We start from the raw sequence: 21,556 nt of genomic DNA, 5'->3' as shown, positions 1-21,556 counted from the left end.
TAAATCAACTCCAGCTTATTTAGAATATGAAGGTGAATTTTTTACTAAATCAAGTGATATAGCGAATCATCTTAATGATTATTTCATAAATAAAATAAATAAGCTTAAAAATACTACACAGCCATACAAGACAGATTTATCAAATATATTAATAAATAAAATGATGGAAGGTAAAACATGTAGCTTTAAATTTAAGAGTGTCAGTGGTTTTAAAGTGGAATTACTTCTGATGAATTGTAAAAACAAACCACCTGGTGTTGATTTCCTTGATCATAAGTTGCTGAAGCCAATAGTCTCAATCATTGCTCCCATTATTGCTCATATAATTAATTTGTGTTTTACGAATAATATATGTCTACAAGCATGGAAAATATGTAAAGTTGTGCCAATACCGAAAAATAAGAAAATGCCTTTCTCTGGGCCAAACAGTAGACCAATAAGTTTATTACCAATTCTCGGTAAAATAATGGAAAGAATTGTTTATGAACAGATTCAGTCTTATTTTATGAATAATGATTTAATTACAACTTTTCAGCATGCATATAGAGGAAAACACTCAACAGCCACTGCTTTGACTCAGATGGTTGATGATTGGTATAAGGATATGGAGGAGAGGAAAACTACAGTTAGTGGTGAACTGGATAAGGAATAACAGATTGATTCTCAATGTATCCAAAACTACCAGTTTTGTGGTTGGAACTCCTTTTTCTTTACTTTTCAAACCGAAGCTTGAACTTAGCATAGAGCAAAATTCAATTGAGCAAAAAGAAGAGGCCAAACTATTGGGAGTGATGATTGATAGTAGATTGTGTTGGGACAAACATGTTCAGAAATTGTTAACTAAAATGGGCAATACTTTGGCTGTTATTAAAAGATGTGCAAAATATTTTACACCACAGATTGTTAAACAAGTACTTTATGCATTGTTTTTCTCACACCTTGATTACTGCTCTGTGGTTTGGTCCAATACTTCATCAACTAATATAAAAAAACTACAAGTTATTCAGAATAAAGCTGCACGTCTGGCTCTCTCATGTGGGTTTAGATCAAATGTTGACAAAATGCATGAAAGCCTCTCATGGTTTAAAGTAAAAAATAGATTGGTGTATTCACTAATGGTATTTTTATATAATGTTATAACAAACAAAACACCTTTTATTCTATATGTAAAACTATCCTTTAGTACAGATATACATCATTATCTAACGAGGCAGGCAGTAGGATGTAGTTTTATTTTACCTATAGTAAAAACCAAATCAATTCAACGTTCAGTAAGGTATAGAGCAATGTGTGAATGGAACTCTCTTCCAAATACTATTAAACAACAAAACACTCTGTATGGTTTCAAAAAATCACTTAAGAAATATTATCTTCAAAGAAACATATACAGTTAATATAAATTTAATTTAAGGAGATACTGTTATAGGGTTCTTAATTATATTATTTTTGATATAGATCTATTCGGAGCGGTGTTTTTTTTTTTTTTTTTTTTTACTGTATAATATGTTGTTTCAATGTAGTGTAATGTCTTGTACGTATGGTGTGTATGGTGTATATCATAAATTGTATTGTCACATGGTAGATTATAGGACCCAGGAAGAATAGCTTTTAGCTTATGCTGAAGCTAATGGGGATCCAAATAAAACAAACAAACAAACAAACCTGTAAAGCCTCGTTTACACTGAACGCGTGTGCGGCTCGTTACAGCTGCGACGCGGCTAGCGGAGCTGATACACGGCCACTCTAGTCAATGCTTGTGTTTACACCAGCCGCGCCGCGGTGCGTTTGAGAAGCGTCCGAGAAGCGTCCCAGAAGCGGCTCGACGTGCCGCTTTGCTAAAGATAGGCACCTCGCCTCCAAGACGCAAAGCTCAAATACAAAACAAAGTCAAAATAATCACCCTGTGTAAACTCCCGCTCATATTTTACATCACTAGAAACTGACGACAAGAGATTCGAAGTTGAAAAACTTGAAATTTCTTTGTTTGAGTTGACATCGCGCAGAGGACGGAACAACACCTTGCCGGAGCCGTAACGAGCCGCACACGCACGCAGTGTAAACAAGGCTTCAACGAGGCTTAACTTGAGCAACAGCGCGAAGCCGCGAACTCGTTCTGAATATTTTAAAGGCGTAACAGCTGATGAAAAAGCAGAGACGATTGTAGATGAAAATGAAGAGAGATTTTATCTTAGTTTTTATTTTATACAAAACATTTTTGTCTCGTCTTTTTTCGTCAACAATAATGCATGTTAATTTAGTCTTAGTCAGCGTTTTTGGACAGTGGTGCAGTCTTGTCATCGTCTCGTCTTAGTCATGAAAAAAAAGGACGTTGACGAACATATTTCGTCTCGTCTCGTCTGATGAAATTAACACTAGTGCGACGGCAGTTCAGTGTTACGGGGACACGGAACGTACCACACTGCCACGCCGCCACGCCCATCTCAGGACCCGGCCGTGGAGCCAGTGTTGAAGCGGCCTCATATGAAGCAATCCGAGCAGCCTGACTGCGGCTGCGGATGCCATATGCCCCAGGAGCCTCTGAAAAAGTTTCAGTGGGGCCGCTGTCCTGCACTTGAGTGTACTCAGGCAGTTCAACACTGACTGGACGCACTCCTTGGTGAGGTGCGCTGTCTGGGCGACCGAGCCCAGTTCCATACTGAGATAAGAGATCCTCTGCCCGGGGGCGAGTTTGCTCGTCCCAGTTGACCCGAAGACCCAACCGGCTGAGGTGAGCTAACACCATGTCCCTGTGTTCGCACAACTGCTCCTGTGAGCTGGCCAGGATGAGCCAGTCGTCGAGGTAGTTGAGGATGCGAACGCCCTGTTCCTTGAGCAGAACAATGGCCGCCTCCGCAACCTTCGTAAAGATGTGGGGCGACAGGGCCAGCCCGAAGAGTAGGACTTTGTACTGATATGCCCGACCCTCAAACGCAAACCATAGAAGGGGTCTGTGTCGAGGCAGAACAGAGACATGAAAGTACACATCCTTCAGGTCGACCGCTGCAAACCAATCCTGAGGACGAATGCATTCGAAAATGTGTTTCTGCGTAAGCATTTTGAACGGCAACCTGTAAGGGGACCGATTCAGGACACACAGATCCAGGATTGGCCGTAGCCCACCGCCCTTCTTGAGTACAATGAAGTAGGGGCTGTAAACCCCTGACTCCATATCAGCTGGAGGGACCGGCTCGTTTGCATCCTTCGCCAGGAGGACAGCAATCTCCGCCCGGAGAACAGGTGCATTGTCCAGGGACACACAAGTGTAATGGACACTCCTGAACACCGGGGGACGCCGGGCGAACTGAATCGCATAGCCGAGTCTGATGGTACAAATGAGCCAGCGGGATGGGCTGGGAAGCGCTAGCCAGGCTTCCAGACACCGAGCCAACGGAACCAAATGCACCACAGAGGTACCGGGCATGGGGCAGCGAAGTAGAGTGCTGGGACCCGACTCGGACAGCATAGCAGCCTGAAGTGGGGTCAGACTCTGCAAGGTGGCAGTGTCTGTGGGAGACAGCACATGGGAGGTGGCCTCGACCAACACAATAAGACCTGCTGGCGAAGTGAGAGGGGGCTGAGAGTGGCGAGGCGGGGCCTCACATACTGCCAGACGTGCCCTCTTGGGACCTGGAGGATTGGGAAACAGTTCTACTTCGTGGGTACCGCTGGAGTCCGGAGAGCCAGCGGCGAAACAGAACGGAACCAAAATTCTCCACCCGGCCCTCCTCCGGGGGAGCATCGTCTCCCGAAAGAACTGTTTACCTCAGCTCCATGTCACCCATTTTTCCAGGACCGCTTCTCGCTAGCCAACTGGCTTGGCTGCAGACTGAGCGGGCTGGGTTTTAAGCCAGCTTGTGAGATCAGAGCATCGAGAAAGCATACTTTGATGACAACTCACACCTCTGCAAGGCTAGCCAGGGGTGTTTCTGGACCACCATGGTGGACATTGTCTGGCCAGGGGCCTGCACTACGACTTGCATCATGCGTAGCTCAACCCCGACTCAGAACTACCCATTTGCAATGAGTTGCTTTGACCTTCTGCAGACTTTCCATGGGCTAAGACACATGCAGGGCAGAGGTGGTGTACCCATAGCACTGCCACTCCACCACAGAGGGTAGTGAGAGAGAAAAAACTTTTAATGCAGATTATGGCCCTTTTGACGTTCTATATTTGGCACCAAAAAAGGCTTCCAAACTGCCAAGTTTTTCATGCACGTCCGGGCTAAAGACAGGGGGCGGGGCAAGGCGAGTATGCGTCGCACTACGCCCCCAAGGGCCCAGGAAAGCATGGTCGTTAACTGAATCTGATTCAGCATGAGCACACATCACAACCATGGGACGCTCAGCCTCATCTTCATTTCCAGAGCCTAACAACCCTCTCTCCAATGTAGCAGTCGACATCTGATCCTCTGCTGGAGCCCTGACTAAGATGCTAGGTCCCCCATGAGAAGGATCAGCAATCCACCCAGAAGCTACCAGCCATGTGGGACAGTGAACGTGGCTGTCTAACTGGACGACACACGGCGCGCTGAGCGCCAACGTGGCCATGTTGTTACAAAACATAAACCACCCACAAACACAGTCACAACATGTTTGCGATGCACTAGAGGAGTGGGGGGCCCACGGAGAATGGCTCGGCGGGTATTGCCCCACTGTAATCCTCTGGTCACCCTGGCTTATTCACTAAAGTAGCACTTTTCTTATTCAGAAAAACAAAATAGATCGGGGAATAGGTGAGGGGACTCCACCCCATTTGAGGCACTCAAGTCTCGACCACGCATCTAGAGCACCGAACAACGGGCTGAGTTGCCATGGCGCTGTCAGCCGGCAGCTTGACGGCACACAGCGCGCTGAGCACTCAAGCCTTTACGAGAAAGGCAAGACGAACAACGCGGCGACGTGGGGATGCTCACACAAGAGAATACAAACCACCCACAACACAGTCTCAGCATGCTAAGCAGTGAGGATAGGAAACAAACGCCTCCAGAAACGCACAGACAGAATAACATCTTTAAAAAGATGCAGTGTCCATCTGTGAAGCTCTTTTAGAAGCTCTTGTTCTTGTTCTTTGTGAAGCACACAGGGAACAGCCGCAATGTGACTGCAAGTACACTTTTCACTCCCTGAGTCACATACACAGAGGAAACGGCCCAAATCACAAACCAAACGGGGCAAATAATGCTGTGAAAACAGCAGCTGAGAGCTGTATAAATAGCTCGAGAAGCTCACTCTGGGAAAGCTCCTGACCTTACTGTAAGGTGCCATAACGGCAGCACTGTCGAACGAAAGCTCTTCAAAGGCTTGAGAAGTCACTCTCAGTCTAATAGCAGGAACACACAGGTTGGCTCCGAGCGAAAAACAGAGTGCGATTGCATCTGCTTCCCTTTTTATACCACCTGGCAGGGGCGGTGCGCATTATGCAAATATCGCATGCCAATTCCATTGGCTTATTTTAGTTCACTCGAAGCTGATAGGGCTCTCTGGCGATGTCCCAATTCGTCAGTCATTACTGACGTACGTCGAACATGACCGACTGAAAGGGAACTTCAATAGTTCACATGACTTTGGCAGTTTGATACACGTTCCAAACCACTGATTTGTAACAAATGATTTGTTAAGCTTCGAAGCTTCATGAAGCAGTGTTTTGAAATAGTGGGGCTCCCTTAAAAACCCGATCAGCCTGTTCAATTTGAGCCAGAGTGCAAAATTAGTGAGGATGAAAACAATGCACTGAAGAAGTGTAATGTCTCTGTCACTATTCAAACTACTGTTGTATGATTGACGTGTAAAAATAGTCTGATATGTAACCTGAATGCATTACACACAGATGCTGCTGTTTTACGCTATCACAAATATCCCACGCACCATAGCACACACATGCTTTGAGGCAGTCTGCGGCATTTGGTTAAATTCTATGCTTATATTCATCAGCAACTGTAAACTCTTTCAGCTGTGGACTTCTAAAAGCCTCAAAGGCATAAGGGCTAAAGTGGAGAGAACAAAGACGTGGTTCTTTAGGAAGTTTTATTCGTCCACATTCTTCACATCTTCCCATTCTTTTCTCCTCTTCTTATCGCTAGTAAAGCAGTGAAGAATTGTATCACTTCTCTTGTTGACCATCGACTGAAAATTACATCCAAAAGCTGCACAATATTGCATCGTACATTATATTCTGAGTCGTGTTGTGGTAAAAATATCAACAGGGTAGAGTCAGTAGCTCACCGAGAGCAACTGTTTGACGTCATTGACGTAGAATGCACTTAAACAAAATGGTGCCCCCATTGTCCATATCGGTCCAAATATTCCATGGATTTTGTAAATAACGTAAATCTTTCATGGGTTTTCTACTACATATTTCAGTAAGAGACATCATTTACATTATATTAAGCCATACATGTCTTAACACAAGGGGTTCCCTTTTTTGTTAGACTATTACTTATTGTACTTGTAAGATTAAGAACGTTTATACTATAATTATATATGCTTTTGTTATGTCCCTGATAACTGATGACGTAATTAAGATGTCATATCCGGGTTAGTGGATAGTAAGCAAGTGACGAAGCGATAGAGTTTTTGACCGTCGTTCCATATTTGTGTGGTTATTTAGCTTTAAATATAGCTTTTAGCTTAAAAGCATGCACATGTGGAGAAATATTGATGAATTCTCATGTTTATGTCAATTTTCTATACAGAGGAGTTATATTTATTTAATATTTATTGTCATCAATATGAGTGCTGGAAACTGTGTTTTCAACTCATACTTGCAGCCGGAGGGCGCTCTGTGCACATTTAGTCCACAAATGCCTCCTAATGAAGAACAGGCATACCATGTGACATTCCAGGAACTAACTGAGGCTTCCAGAGATCGCTATAATCATGGCTATAACATGCAGATAAACACTTTTGAAGATAATAAATACACGATTGAGACGATGTATGCATGCATTGCCTCAGTATTTGCCTCTGAATAGCACTCGTTCCGTGGGTGTGGCCGCATTAGCGGATAATGAGCTGAATCACGGGCGTCTGACATGTGTCTCTTTTCATTCAGATTACATAAACAGAGAATATTTGTTTTTGATTTGACTTACATGATTTAAACACAATGTTTATATATACATTTATTTTTGCAGGTACAAAACTTAAGCAAACAAGTTTAAGCTTGCTTGTTGTTTATTTACTCATTTATTTAATCACTTAATTTTATTTTCACGGGAAATGACGCAGACGATATGTGAATCCGTGTCCATCATTTTGTGAGTAAGTGGTGATACATCCCACGTCGCAATATTGAAAATATTTCCGTTTTATGAAGGCGAGCCAGTGGATATCACACAAAACAATGTGCAAACTTTGTCAATTATTTCACTACAGAAACTGAAAGTAAAAATCGATTAACTGTTTTATCCAAATCCACATGCATGGACCATTCAGTGTTCAGTACTGCAATGTCCGAGTCTTTCCTGTCTCATGATGTTTCTTGTGTGTTTTCAGTCGGTGCAAGCAAGAAACATTTACTAGACTGTGGACTAGCTTTGACTCTCTGAACAGTGGCCACATGCAGGCAAATGTTTGTGACGACGGTGCGTGTGTGCATGCGCTGAACATGTCTTTCTGCGCTCACGAGCAAAGGAGTATCTTTGAAAGGTTCACACGCTCACGGGCAAAGGAGTATCATGCTCAACTGTGCGCGAGACTGAGGGGAACTTGGTGAATGAAGTTTACCCGGGCCTTAACTGCTCCAAATTGTAGTGACTGTAGCTGATGGCTCACATTGGGAAAAATATGACCCCCCCAACACCCACCTACCTCCCACCCCAATGTCGCCCATGGGTACTGCAATTCTCTCTGGGCTGAGCTCTGAGGCTTTTTGTGGCTCTTCAATGTGTCACTGCAGTGCCTCAGTTCAAGCAGCATGTGAACCGATCATCTCTTCCTCTTTACTACTAGTAACAGCACCAAATAAACATGAATGAACCGATGATCATAAAGAATGAAAGCTAAAGAGCTAAAAATGTACCTCTCAGATGTTACTGATGAAGACAAATATGACAACATTTATAGGATGCATTGATGAGGAGGCCAAACTAAACTCAATGGCCTCTGATGCTGACATAATTATGGTCTATGACATCATCTCAGATTCTGTCTAAATAACTTTTTGTGACTGTATGTAGTTCTCAGGTTGGAAAAGATGTTCAGTTCCCACTTCAAGTGAATCTAAGTTCCTAGGACAGCCACAAGATGCTAATGCTGTATAAGGAGGGCTGGTGTAAAGACAGAATGACAGGATGACTGAAATTAAGTGATTGTTTTTTAATTAAAACATGTTAATTAAAAAATAATAATAATTTTGCATCTATTTAATCTTATAGGAGCCAATGGCTCTTTAATTGATTTTATAAATACCAAATCGAATTACATTTCATTTTTAACCACTCCGGAGCCAGAGTCAAATGTCAGAAGGATTATCTGAAATAAATGATCGCCCAGACCTCACGAATCTAAAAACGTGTGTATGCAGTTAGCTGTAAAATAACTACTTAGATATTTAAAAAATAGTTGTTTTTTAGACATAATTCTGGATGTGTGTGTATCTCACCTCTGCTCTCTCCGCTGGACATGATGATGTTCCGTTTCTCATCCATCTTTTTCTTTAATCTTCAGCTGCTCTGACTCCTGGGATCTGTTCCTTTTCCTTTGGGAGATTAAATTGATTTCTTTAAATAAAGCTTTCTTTTTTCACATGATGAAAAAATGTCATTTTAAAATGCATAAATACACTGGCATTTTGATGCCAAAACCCTTAGTGTTTATAAAATCACACTGCAGAGAGTAAAACGCAACAATATTAATAATTACGTGTTAAGAATCACTGAAGGAAAAAGGAACAACAAGACAGAAAAAAGAGAAAAGATGAGCAGAAACACAAGAAATGACTTGCAGCCACACAGTTTTAAAGGGATAGTTGACCCAAAAATGAAAATTCTGTCATCATTTACTCACCCTCAAGTTGTTCCAAACCTGTATGAATTTCTTTGTTCCGCTGAACTCAAAAGAAGATCTTTTAAAGAAAGTTTGCAACCAGGCTGCTTTGGGGCACCACTGACTTCCATAGTAGAAAAAAATACTATGGAAGTCAATGGTGCCTATACTTGTCAACACTCCCGTTTTTGCCGGGAGTCTCCTGTATTTCACACCCATCTCCCGTCTCCCTCCCTTTTTGCTATTTCTCCTGGAAAACTCCCATAATTTGTATGGCCCAAACCTCGTTATATGAATAATCAGATTAAATATATTCCAAGGTTATTCCAATCAAGGCAAGCATCACAATAAACCTCACAAGAATTGAAAATGGCCTATCTTTCCCATAAACTGGAGTGAGATCATAGACATCACGTCTCTGTCGCAATCTTTCCTGGCGTTTTGTGCCGCGTGACAGCGCCATCAGTTCAGGCATTCACGAACCGATCATCTCTTCCACTTTACTAGTTACAACATGAAATAAACATGAATGAACCTCTGAAGGTATGTTGAAAGACACAGTACACCATACCGGAATCTGTATCATGTCTCATGTAATCGCTCAAAGAGTGTTTCAACTGTGGAAAGACGCCAATAAAACAGACTTTGAAAAATGTCACATTTACCATCCCATTTACCTCAGAAAAGCCATTCAGTGTCCAAAATCTTGTTAATCGGCTACAGAAATGAACTTAGAGAGGAGCATTTTTCTACATATATGCACTACAGGCTATTGCATATTCCTTATATTTGTACTTAACATGTGCTTCAATAATGAATGCCTGTTTGAATATATCTGTTTTATGACAGCCACCATTTAAATGTTTATATTGGCTATAAAATGAGTAGAAACATAATTTAGTCATTAAAAATGTATTATAACGTTGTTTTTAATACTTCTTTATGTTCTTTATATAGCTTACAAATTGATTAATTTTAACATTTAATATTATAATGATGTAGCAGCTGTGGTTCCCTGTATAGTTTACAGCATTAGTTGAGAGTTTTTTTCTTTGAGGAAATTTGCCATGTACTGTACCTTATGGGCCCCAAATTCATCAATATTGAATCGAAGGTAATAAAATCAAAATCAAATCTCAAGCTCCTTAATAGAAATCGAATCCAAATGTGAAATTTGTGTCAATACCCAGCCCTAGTGTCTATATATATATATATATATATATATATATATATATATATATATACATGGGCGACATTAGGGGGGGGCAAGGGGGGCAAGTGCCCCCCTCCCATATCGCCATCAATTTATTGTAGTCATGGACACGGAGTTTCTTTTTTTGAAAATTGCTTAATATGCATTTATATGTACTTCTCCGTGTTGATAGGGGGCAGCAGAACAAAATAGGAGCAATAGGTTACTTTAGAATAGTCGTTAGAATGATTAGAAATCGGCAAAATGGCTAAGCGTCCCAATACACTGGATAATTATTTCTCCAAGAAAACAAAAACTGCTGATGGAGGACAGGTAACTGAGCAGACAAGTGTCATTCATCCCGAGGATGAGATTGAGAATTCCCGATGTGAGCCGTCAGCTCCGCAGAAATTTGGAGTGGTTAGTCAGGCCTCCTCAGACCTCAGATCCAGTTCACGGACCCAAAACGTCTGCAAGCTTTATTGACATTGGGCCATATCAACCAATAGACGGTAGAAAGTTCAGAAAAGAATGGTATGGGATTTATGAATGGCTTGAATATAGTCCCACCATTGATCGTGCTTTTTGATCGTTGCTAGCAATGAGTCCAAGACGGACACATTTCAAGTGACTGGATTTGCCAACTGGAAAAAGGCCACTGAAAAATTCTGTGAACATCAGAAAAGCAGCATGCACATTTCTGCTGGGTTAAAAATAAAGAGTCATCAACAGACACTTAAAACAGGAAGCGTAGCCACGCAAATCAGCAGTGAACACGCAAAGAGAGTGGATGAGAACAGAGAATATCTGAAAAAAATATGTGAGACTTTGCTCTTCTGTTGTCGCTCCGGTATTGCTCTACGTGGTCACGACGAAACGGACGAATCAGAAAATCGGGGAAATTTCTTACAGTTGATGGATTTAAGGGCCACTGATAACCAACTAATTAACCGGCTGTACAAAAAGAGAGAGAGATTTTTTAAATTATGTTCATAGCCAGCACCAGAATGAGGTGATCAATATAATGGCCGGTCAGGTTAAAACTGACATTATACAGTGAGTGCATGAAGCCAGGATTTTTGCCCTTATTGCAGACGAAACGCAAGACATAAGTAGGCATGAGCAAGTTGCAGTGGTTTTAAGATCTGTCGACAGAGACCTCGGTATCCATGAATCATTCATCGGATTTTATCGGACTGACAGAACAGATGGTGAATCTTTGGCCCTTCTTTTAAAGAACGTACTGACCAGCTTTGATCTTGATATCTGCAACTTGAGAGTGCAATGTTACGATGGTGCGGCGAGTATGCGAGGAACCTACCGTGGTGTAGCTACACGCATTTTAACCGAAAACCCACTGGCGATGTATGTCCATTGTCACTCGCATATCCTCAACCTCTGCATTGTGGATGTCTGTCGCATCAATACAGCTGTGAGGCACATGCTGACCAATGTTCAATCTCTCTATAACTTCATCGAGGGGTCAGCAAAACGACATGCTGTTTTTGAGTCTTTGCGAGAACGGAGCACTGAATTTTCAGGTACATCTACCACAATGAAATCTCTTAGTGACACAAGATGGAGCTGCCGCGCAGAGGCTCTCAAGGCCGTACTTGATCATTTTGAGACAATCGTTGACACTCTTAGTGAAATTTCTGAAAACGATGTGCGAGTCGGGGGACAGGCAGGTAGTCTGCTGACATCAGTGACTGTTTTTCAGTTTTTTCCTTGCATTTTGATGCGACGAGTTTTCATACAGTGCAATGTACTGTCCAAAGCGCTACAGTCATCCACCTTACATTATGCTGGTGTAAAAAGCCTAGCATCTTCCACAATCTCTGCTCTTTTAGCAATGAGAACTGATCACTACTTTCAGCAGCTTTGGAAGTTCACAGTCGAGTTGTGCGATAAGAACAACTACCGCGGCCCGCAACGTCCATGGAGGAGAACAACCAAAGCGACGGTACCTGGACCGAATTCAGCCTCAACTCAGGACAATTACAAAGAATTGCATTTCGGCGTACTGAACAACACTATTAACGAGATCCGTGAGCGATTTCAGGAAAATGACATTAACACTTTGATTGCACTCAACCACATCCTCAGCTCTAATACAGACACCGAAGATGACCTGACATTTATTTGTCATCACTATGACAAACTGTTTTTTTGTCATCACGAATGCAGAACTGGCACTTTTCAACAACATGTCAACTGGAGAAACAAGTTTTGAACAACGATTGTCACTGTTCAGAGAGTCAAAGCTAGTCCACAATCTAGTAAATGTTGGCAACCTCTTTAAGTTATTCTTGACGGTTCCGATGAACACCGCATCATGTGAAAGAAATTTTTCCTGCTGAAAACATACATGAGAAACACCATAAGACAGGAGAGACTCTCGGACATTGCAGTACTGAACACTGAACGGTCCATTCATGTGGATTTGAATAAAACAGTTCATCACTTTGATGCCGCAGCCGTACATGGTGGACGCCGTTTAGCCCTTCACTAAGGTATGCTGTTGTTTTTATACTCGTTTGCTTAAAATTTCTGCTGAGGGAGGTAGGCCTACTCATGATTTTTTTTCTTGCCCCCCCAAACTTGAGAGTTAAATGTCACCCATGTATATATATATATATATATATATATATATATATATATATATATATATATATATATGTGTATACTACCGTTCAAAAGTTTGGGATCTGTAAGATTTTTAATGTTTTTAAAAAAAGTTTCATCTGCTCACCAAGTGAAATATTATTACAATTTAAAATAACTGTTTTCTATTTGAATATATTTTACAAAGTAATTTATTCCTGTGATCAAAGCTGAATTTTCAGCATCGTTACTCCAGTCTTCAGTGTCACATGATCCTTCAGAAATCATTCTAATATGCTGATTTGCTGCTCAAGAAACATTTATGATTATTTTCAATGTTGAAAACAGTTGTGTACTTTTTTTTCAGGATTCCTTGATGAATAAAAAGTTCAAAAGAACAGCATTTATCTGAAATACAAAGCTTTTGTAACATTATAAAATACTGTTCCAAAGTTTGGGGTCAGTAAGAATTTTTATTTTTATTTTTTTGGAAAGAAATTAAAGAAATTAATACTTTTATTCAGCAAGGATGCATTAAATCAATCAAAAGTGGCAGTAAAGACATTTATAATGTTACAAAAGATTAGATTTCAGATAAACAATGTTCTTTTGAACTTTCTATTCATCAAAGAATCCTGAAAAAAAATATTGTACACAAATATTTTGTACAATTGTACACATTAAATGTTTCTTGAGCAGTAAATCAGTATATTAGAATGATTTCTGAAGGATCATGTGACACTGAAGACTGGAGTAATGATGCTAAAAATTCAGCTTTGCCAACATAAGAATAAATTTGTAACAGACATGCCAGGCTCCAGCACCCACCAATCATAGCGAGCACCTTCCCCTGAGTACTAATCACCGTCACCTGCATCTCATCATCACGCTCATCACCAGCACTACTCAAGACACTCACACACACAGTCACATCGCATTACAGGATACTTACCTCTATGCTTACCTCAAGGACTCCAGTCGATATCTACCTGTCTCCAGTGTCTCTGTGTTCCCTCCTGTGCTCCAAGTCTGTGTGTGAGTGTCTTTCGACAGCATCATCTTCAGTATTCTCCAGTGATCTTCCTGCAAATACAAAGGACAGTATTATCATCCATTCATTCATTCATCTCAACTACCATTGCCATTTACTCACCTGTCTTCTGAATCCACTCTGTTTGTGTCAAATAACCCACCTGAACTTTTACCTGCTGTCTCCGTCTGGCTATATTGTAACAGAAGACCGGACCATAACAGCGGAACACAAACATGAGTTCAACCGATCCATTCCAGGATTTAGTGGACGCCTTTCGTCGCACTTTTCATCTACCATCTCCACAACCAGCGCCTTCACCAGTACAGTCACCTGCTCCAGCACCAGTCATCACTTCCGCATCCACCGCCACCTCTTCTTCACCGCCAGTTTACGCCAGTCCCATGGCCAAACCAGCGCCCTACTCTGGTTCGGCGGAGGATTGCAACGGATTCCTCCTCCAATGCTCGCTGACCCTGGAGATGCAACCGCACTTGTTCCCAACGGAACAGTCTAAGGTAGCGTATTTGATCTCACAACTTTCTGGGAAAGCTCTGCAGTGGGCCGATTCCATTTGGTCACAAAAACTCCAGTCACACAGAAGTATGTTGATTTCGTTGAACACTTCAGAGAAGTATTCGGAAAACCTTCCTGGGATTCTTCCATTGGTGAGAGACTTTATCATTTAAAACAAGGAAAAATGCCTGTTAACGAATATGCTCTTCTATTCAGAACCCTTGCTGCCAGAAGTGGCTGGAATGAACAAGCGTTACTCACTACTTATCGTCAGGGATTGGATCCTCGAGTGCGGTTGCATCTCGCTGCATACGAGGATAACATCGGCCTAGAATGATTCATCCAGCTGTCAATCCGTTTCGCCACTCGTATGCAGTCGTGTCTCGACGAGCACCAGGGTCAGTTGCAGCTCACAGACATCCTCTGCTGGCCAGAATCCGTCAGCACCCCAGAACCAGCCCACGAACCCATGCAAGTGGATTCCACACGGCTTTCACCTGCTGAACAGCAGAGGAGGATGAGCAACCATTTATGTTTATATTGTGGATCTCCTGGGCATGTACTCTCCTCATGCCCAACCCATCCTCCACGTTCTCTGGTGAGTGTCTTTGTATCCAATAACCCTACCTGTAAGCCACTCACCACAAATGTAACACTTACTGCTGCTGATATTTCCATTCCAGCGTCCGCCCTCATTGACTCTGGTTCCGCGGGAAACTTTATCTCCGGCGCCCTCTGCCGTCAGCTCGGACTCAAAACCAAGACCACGCCGTCAATCTTCCAGATCCACTCAATAACTGGGAAACCTGTGAGTAGAAGACATGTCAGCCGTCAGACTGAATTGCTGCATCTGCAAGTTGGATTACTGCATGTCGAAGACATTCAATTGCTGGTTCTGGAGGGTTCCACCGCTGACGTGATACTAGGGCGCCCGTGGTTAGAGCAGCATAACCCCATCCTCTCGTGGAAGAATGGGGAAGTCCTGAAGTGGGGCGACACCTGTTTTCCTCAGTGTTTCTCTGTTACCTGTTCCAAGATTCTCAAGTTCCAAGTCTCTTCCTGTCTGTGCCACTTCCATTGAAAGTCCATTAGAGAAACGTTCCGTGGATATTCCACAATGTTACTGCTGCCTAATGTCTTCTGCCCCAAGAGAGCCTCCAAGCTGCCACCACACCGGCCATGGGATTGTGCCATCGACCTGCTTCCGGGTGCGTCAGTGCCAAGGGGTAAGATCTACCCTCTTTCCATCCCGGAGGAGAAGGCCATGGTGGAGTACATCGAGGAGGCTTTGGCTCAAGGATACATCAGACCTTCCACTTCCCCTGCTGCTTCCAGCTTCTTTTTCGTGGCGAAGAAGGATGGAGGCTTGCGTCCATGTATTGATTACCGTTCTCTCAATGCAGTCACTGTCAAGTTCAGGTACCCCCTTCCTCTCGTCCCAGCGGCCCTGGAACATCTCCGTGGTGCCACTGTGTTCACCAAGTTGGACCTCCGCAGCACATACAACCTTATCCGGATACGCGAGGGGGGGCGAGTGGAAGACCGCCTTCGTCACGCCCACTGGCCACTATGAATACCTCGTGATGCCGTATGGCCTGGTCAACGCCTCCTCCGTATTCCAGGATTTCATCCACGAGGTTCTCCGGGAGTTTCTCCACAAGTTTGTACTGGTCTACATCGACGACATCTTGATCTACTCCTGGAGCATGGCCAACCATCGCCGACACGTTGCGGAGGTCCTGCAACGCCTGAGAGACTTCCAGCTCTACCTCAAAGCCGAGAAATGTTCCTTCCATCAGACCTCAGTGCAGTTCCTTGGATATCACATCGATCACAGTGGCATCCGGATGGACGATCAGAGACTGGCCAACACTGTCAACTGTGAAGGAACTCCAAAGATTCCTCGGCTTCGCCAATTTCTATCTACGTTTTATCCATAATTACAGCGTCATTACCTGCCCTCTAACAAGCCTCCTCCGAAACAAACCCAAATCATTATCCTGGACTCCTGCAGCCACAGAAGCTTTCAACTCACTCAAGACTGCCTTCACCACCGTTCCGCTCCTGGTGCATCCTGACCCCAAGAAACCTTTCATTGTGGAAGTAGACACTTCTACCACCGGAGTAGGAGCGGTACTGTCACAGCAGCAGGGGAATCCGAGCCGACTCCATCCATGTGCCTTCTCCCGCAAGCTCAACCCGGCGGAGGTGAACTACGACATCGGCAACCGCGAACTCCTCGCTGTCAAACTGGCCCTAGAGGAGTGGAGGCATTGGCTAGAAGGAGCCAGACATCCATTTTTGGTCCTCACTGACCATAAGAACCTCGAGTACCTCCGAGCAGCCAAGAGACTGAACCCTAGACAGGCCCGCTGGGCCCTCTTTTTTACTCGCTTTAACTTCACGATCTCCTATCGACCCGGTTCCAAGAACGTTAAAGCTGACGCTCTCTCAAGACTCCATGCTCCCGAGGAAAACCCTGAAGAACCTGTAACCATTCTACCAGAGAAGTTATTCGTCAATCCGATCACCTGGTCTAACGAGATCCTTCCCTCTTCCAATGCCTCCACCGCCACTCCGCCGGGTTGTCCACCGGGCTTGCAGTATATCATCAGGACACGGCGCACTCCACTCATTCACTCAGCTCACTCCTCACTCTACCATCAGGCAAGCTCTTACCTCTGCCCGTTCCAAATCGACCATGGTCACACCTAGGAGTGGACTTCGTCACAGATCTCCCAGCCTCCAGTGGATGTACCTGCATACTTGTCGTAGTGAACAGATTCTCAAAGTTCTGTCGTCTTATCCCTCTGAAAGGACTTCCCACAGCTATGGAAACCGCTGAAATAATGTTCAACAATGTGTTTCGATACTACGGTATCCCCGAAGACGTTGTATCTGACAGAGGTCCACAGTTTATCTCCCGTGTATGGAAAGCCTTCTTTTCACTCCTAGGTGTGACCGTCAGCCTATCGTCGGGATACCATCCACAATCGAACAGGCAGACGGAACGGAAAATCCAGGAGATCGGTTGCTTCCTCCATACCTTCTGTCACGGCCACCAGGACTCTTGGAACCAGTACCTGGGTTGGGCCGAGTACTCGCAAAACTCCCTGCGCCAACCGACAACTGGACTCCCACCCTTCCAGTGCGTACTCGGCTACCAACCCCCACTGTTCCCCTGGACCGGGGAACCATCTGATGTACCATCGGTGGATTACTGGTTCCAAGAAAGCGAGAGGATCTGGGACTCAGCCCACCATCAACTACAACGTGCTCTGCGGAGGCGCAGGATTACTGCAGACCGTCGTCGCTCCGAAGCTCCCATCTACCAGCCAGGACAGAAGGTTTGGCTGTCCACCAGAGATATCCGCATGCGCCTCCCATGCCGTAAGCTGAGTCCCAGGTTCATTGGCCAATTCACCATCCTCGAGCAGGTCAACCCGGTCACCTACAAACTCCAGTTACCACCTGAGTACCGCATTCACCCCACATTCCATGTGTCTTTGTTAAAACCTCACCACCCTTCTGTTTCCTCCACAGAGCCTGGTGTGACCGAGGATAAGCCCCCCCTTCCACTCATACTGGAGGATGGAGCTGCCTACGAGGTGTGAGAGCTCCTGGACTCCCGGCGCCGTGGTGGTCAGCTCGAATATCTCATGGATTGGGAGGGCTATGGTCCAGAGGAACATTCCTGGGTTCCACGTAACGACATCCTTGACCCCAACCTGCTAGACACATTCCACGCTGCTCATCCCAACAGACCTGCCCCTCGTGGAAGAGGAAGACGACCACGACGTCGGGGTCCTCGGCCCTCAGGAGCGGCCGTGGAGGGGGGGTACTGTAACAGACACGCCAGGCTCCAGCACCCACCAATCACAGCGAGCACCTTCCCCTGAGTACTAATCACTGTCACCTGCATCTCATCATCACGCTCATCACCAGCACTACTTAAGACACTCACACACACAGTCACATTGTCCGGTCTCATTCGCATTACAGGATACTTACCTCTATGCTTACCTCAAGGACTCCAGTCGATATCTACCTGTCTCCAGTGTCTCCGTGTTCCCTCCTGTGCTCCAAGTCTGTGTGTGAGTGTCTTCCGCCAGCATCATCTTCAGTATTCTCCAGTGATCTTCCTGCAAATACAAAGGACAGTATTATCATCCATTCATTCATCTCAACTACCATTGCCTTTTACTCACCTGTCTTCTGAATCCACTCTGTTTGTGTCAAATAAACCACCTTAACTTTTACCTGCTGTCTCCGTCTGGCTATATTGTAACAAAATTACTTTGTAAAATATATTCAAATAGAAAACAGTTATTTTAAATTGTAATAATATTTCACAATATTACTGTTTTTACTGTAATTTTAATTAAATAAATGCAGCCTTGGTGAGCAGATGAAACTTATTTTAAAAACATTAAAAATCTTACCGATCCTAAATTTTTGAACGGTAGTGTATATTTATATATATATATTTTTTTTAACTTGAATCAAATGTTGTTTTCCCATTTATTTTCTTGTCAGAGTGCACCAGAATGCTTTGTTTACATGTTAAAATCACAAAAATGATTCCCCCAGACCCCCCTCCAATTATTTAGTTTTAGTGTCACCTTTTTCACCCCACAGAGAGGCACACTGGCCATTATGACCTTCAGTGTAATGTATTTACCCAAACCACCCCCCACCCCCGGTCTCCTGGATTATGGTACCCATATGTTGACAGGTATGATGGTGACCCAGAACTGTTCAGTGTCCCACATTCTTCAAAATATCTTCCTTTGTGTTCAACAGAACAAAGAAATTCATACAGGTTTGGAACAATCTGAGTGTGAGTAAATGATGACAGAATTTTCATTTTTGGGTGAACTATCCCTTTAAGTCTCATACTTAAGGGAAAAACTTGGAAAAATTGCTTATAGTCCAATTCAGTAGAAAAATCGCTCCTCTTTATAACGTAAGAAATAGAATCATGTGATTTTCTGTTTATACCTCTCTTGTAATTGTGTCTAAACCAGTACATTAAGGACTTTCCCCCACCTCGTCCATTCTGCTTTTCACTTCCTCCCTCCATCTGTATTTCATGCATCATCAGAAGTGCAACAGTCACATGTGACGCTTGTTCATGAAATCACCATCAGGTGGCGCAAAAACATAGGTTTTATAGGTTTTATTTTGTTTTACTTGTTCTTGTTGCTTTTGTGCAATAGATGAACCAACATTTATTTGTTATTTTGTTTTTAGACATTTTATTTTGAGATATTTCTATCGTTTTATTCTCCCGCAACCCAAAGTACTTAACCGCCCGCACCCGCCAATCAAATCTAGTCCCGCGCCGCACTCTGTTGCATTGGGTCCCGCATTATCATATCTACCTGCTTTAGAAAAACATTCCAGTAAAAACTGCTAATATGTTTAGAGGTGAAAGACAATTACATTTAAAGCATCTGTGTGAAAACAAACCTGGAAAGAGATGTGAGGATTTGAGGAGATATAAATGAGAGATTCTCAGGGCATTCAGTGAATTATTAGTCGAATATATAGGAAATTAAATGGGGAGAACAACCACAAACGCATCGAGATACAAAAGAAAACAGAAAATAATCAGGGGGAACAGAACGCAGCGACTGAAAAGAGCCACAGATTGTCATACAATGTGACGTCACATTAAAATAGCGTTACAGATTATTAGTAGCGCAAACTATTGATTTGTTTCAGTCTTTTTGAGTGGAAATTCCCCAAACCGGAAATGCCTCCCATAATCAAACACACAGTCGGGCTCGTCAGGAAAAACAGAGATTATCTAATACAGACACACATCACAACATCATGGAAGTTATTATGAGAAGGATATTACTGAACTTACCAATAGTTATGATGGAAACCGTTTTGGTTTTCGGTGGTCTGAAAATGGCGTCTTCTCTGAAGATGAAGGCACACTTTCAGTTTCGATTCTTCTTCTCTTGTTTAACGACCCTTTTCACATTTCCGGGTTTCTCAGAAGCGAAAGTCGTCATATATATATAGACCTGAGACCTTATAGAGCTCACTGAAGTGGTTTTCATCCAGCTCTCTCTCATAGGACCTGCAAAGATTTTTTCTCTGATGTGTGCTGCAGTTAGTCATACACAATTATAATTTTAAACTGATAATAATGAACGATGCTCTGTGTGTGTGTGTGTGTGTGTGTGTGTGTGTGTGTGTGTGTGCGTGTGTGTGTGTGTGTGTCAGCATGCGAGCGGACCGCGAGCTCAAACCAGAACACCCTTTGTGACATGCTGGATCGATAATATGTGAAATAAGTTGTTCTAGTCGACTAGTAGTTATTCATTAAAGCTTTTAGTTGACTAATCACATTTATATTAATTTAATTTCTTAAATACTGGAGAGAATAAACCATAATAATGAGCGTAATAGGCTATAGCGCACACATAACGCTTGCCATAAAGAACCGGCAAAAGTAATGATTATGAATATGACAAAAAACAGCAATGAGACATTTTAATTGTTTATTAATAAAGTAATGTTTTCTGAATCAGTGTCGCTGCGAAGATGAAGTTGACATTACTGACTCTAATCATCTCCGCATACTGGAGAGAAAATGCACATTTCATTCGGATTACACAATCAGAGTAGACTCTTTTCGTTTTTAATTATTTCGTTTTAAAGTAGATATGTCAAGCTTTCTATAGATATATTTCTCATGTCTGCGAGGCAAGCAGCCGCTGAGTTTCGGTTCATTTAGCCAATAAGACGCGCTCCAGTTCACGAGCCATGCAGTGATCGCGCCCACGCCTGCCATGATTAAATTGTCTGCTATATTTGCTTCTTATTTATTAAATCCAGGCAATTGGTTGATGAAACATTAATTAAAATTAAGATACAATTTTTACAAAACGAAATTCACTTTAAAGAAAGGCTTTCTACATAACAAAACTTAATGAAGTGGTCAAAATCATGTCTGACCCACCCCATGACTCCCGATATATTGCGCATCTTATGATGCATCTTACTCATGCTGTTCACTTTTCATAATCAAGTAAATGAATTTAAAACATAACATAGGACTATTTAAACATAAATATGAAACTACGTTTTCTTTAATGACAGTACAGAGAAACGAGTCAGAGTCAGATCAAGAATTATTTATTCTTAGACTTATATTTAATATTGGGGGCATTCAAGTTATTTGACATATTTTAATTTTTTTAAGTAACGCA

General features: G+C 42.9%; 1 protein-coding gene across 2 annotated transcripts in view; it reads right to left on the bottom strand.

Moving 5' to 3' along the window:
• Window positions 1-20,324, bottom strand: part of LOC125246012 — an 80,989-nt gene extending 60,665 nt beyond the window's left edge. For both annotated transcript variants that reach the window (XM_048156854.1, XM_048156855.1), the window contains exons 1-2: window positions 20,203-20,324; window positions 8,603-8,698 (exon numbers count right to left, since the gene is read on the bottom strand). In XM_048156854.1, coding sequence (XP_048012811.1) covers window positions 8,603-8,648 — 46 coding nt within the window. In that variant the 5' untranslated portion in view covers window positions 8,649-8,698; window positions 20,203-20,324. The remainder of the gene's footprint in view (window positions 1-8,602; window positions 8,699-20,202) is intronic.
• Window positions 20,325-21,556: the final 1,232 nt, after the last annotated feature.

The sequence above is a fragment of the Megalobrama amblycephala genome, linkage group LG14 (assembly GCF_018812025.1).
Source record: "Megalobrama amblycephala isolate DHTTF-2021 linkage group LG14, ASM1881202v1, whole genome shotgun sequence".
NCBI lineage: Eukaryota > Metazoa > Chordata > Actinopteri > Cypriniformes > Xenocyprididae > Megalobrama > Megalobrama amblycephala.
The sequence above is the reverse complement of the archived record's forward strand: the minus strand, read 5'-3'. Positions and strand labels throughout refer to the sequence as shown.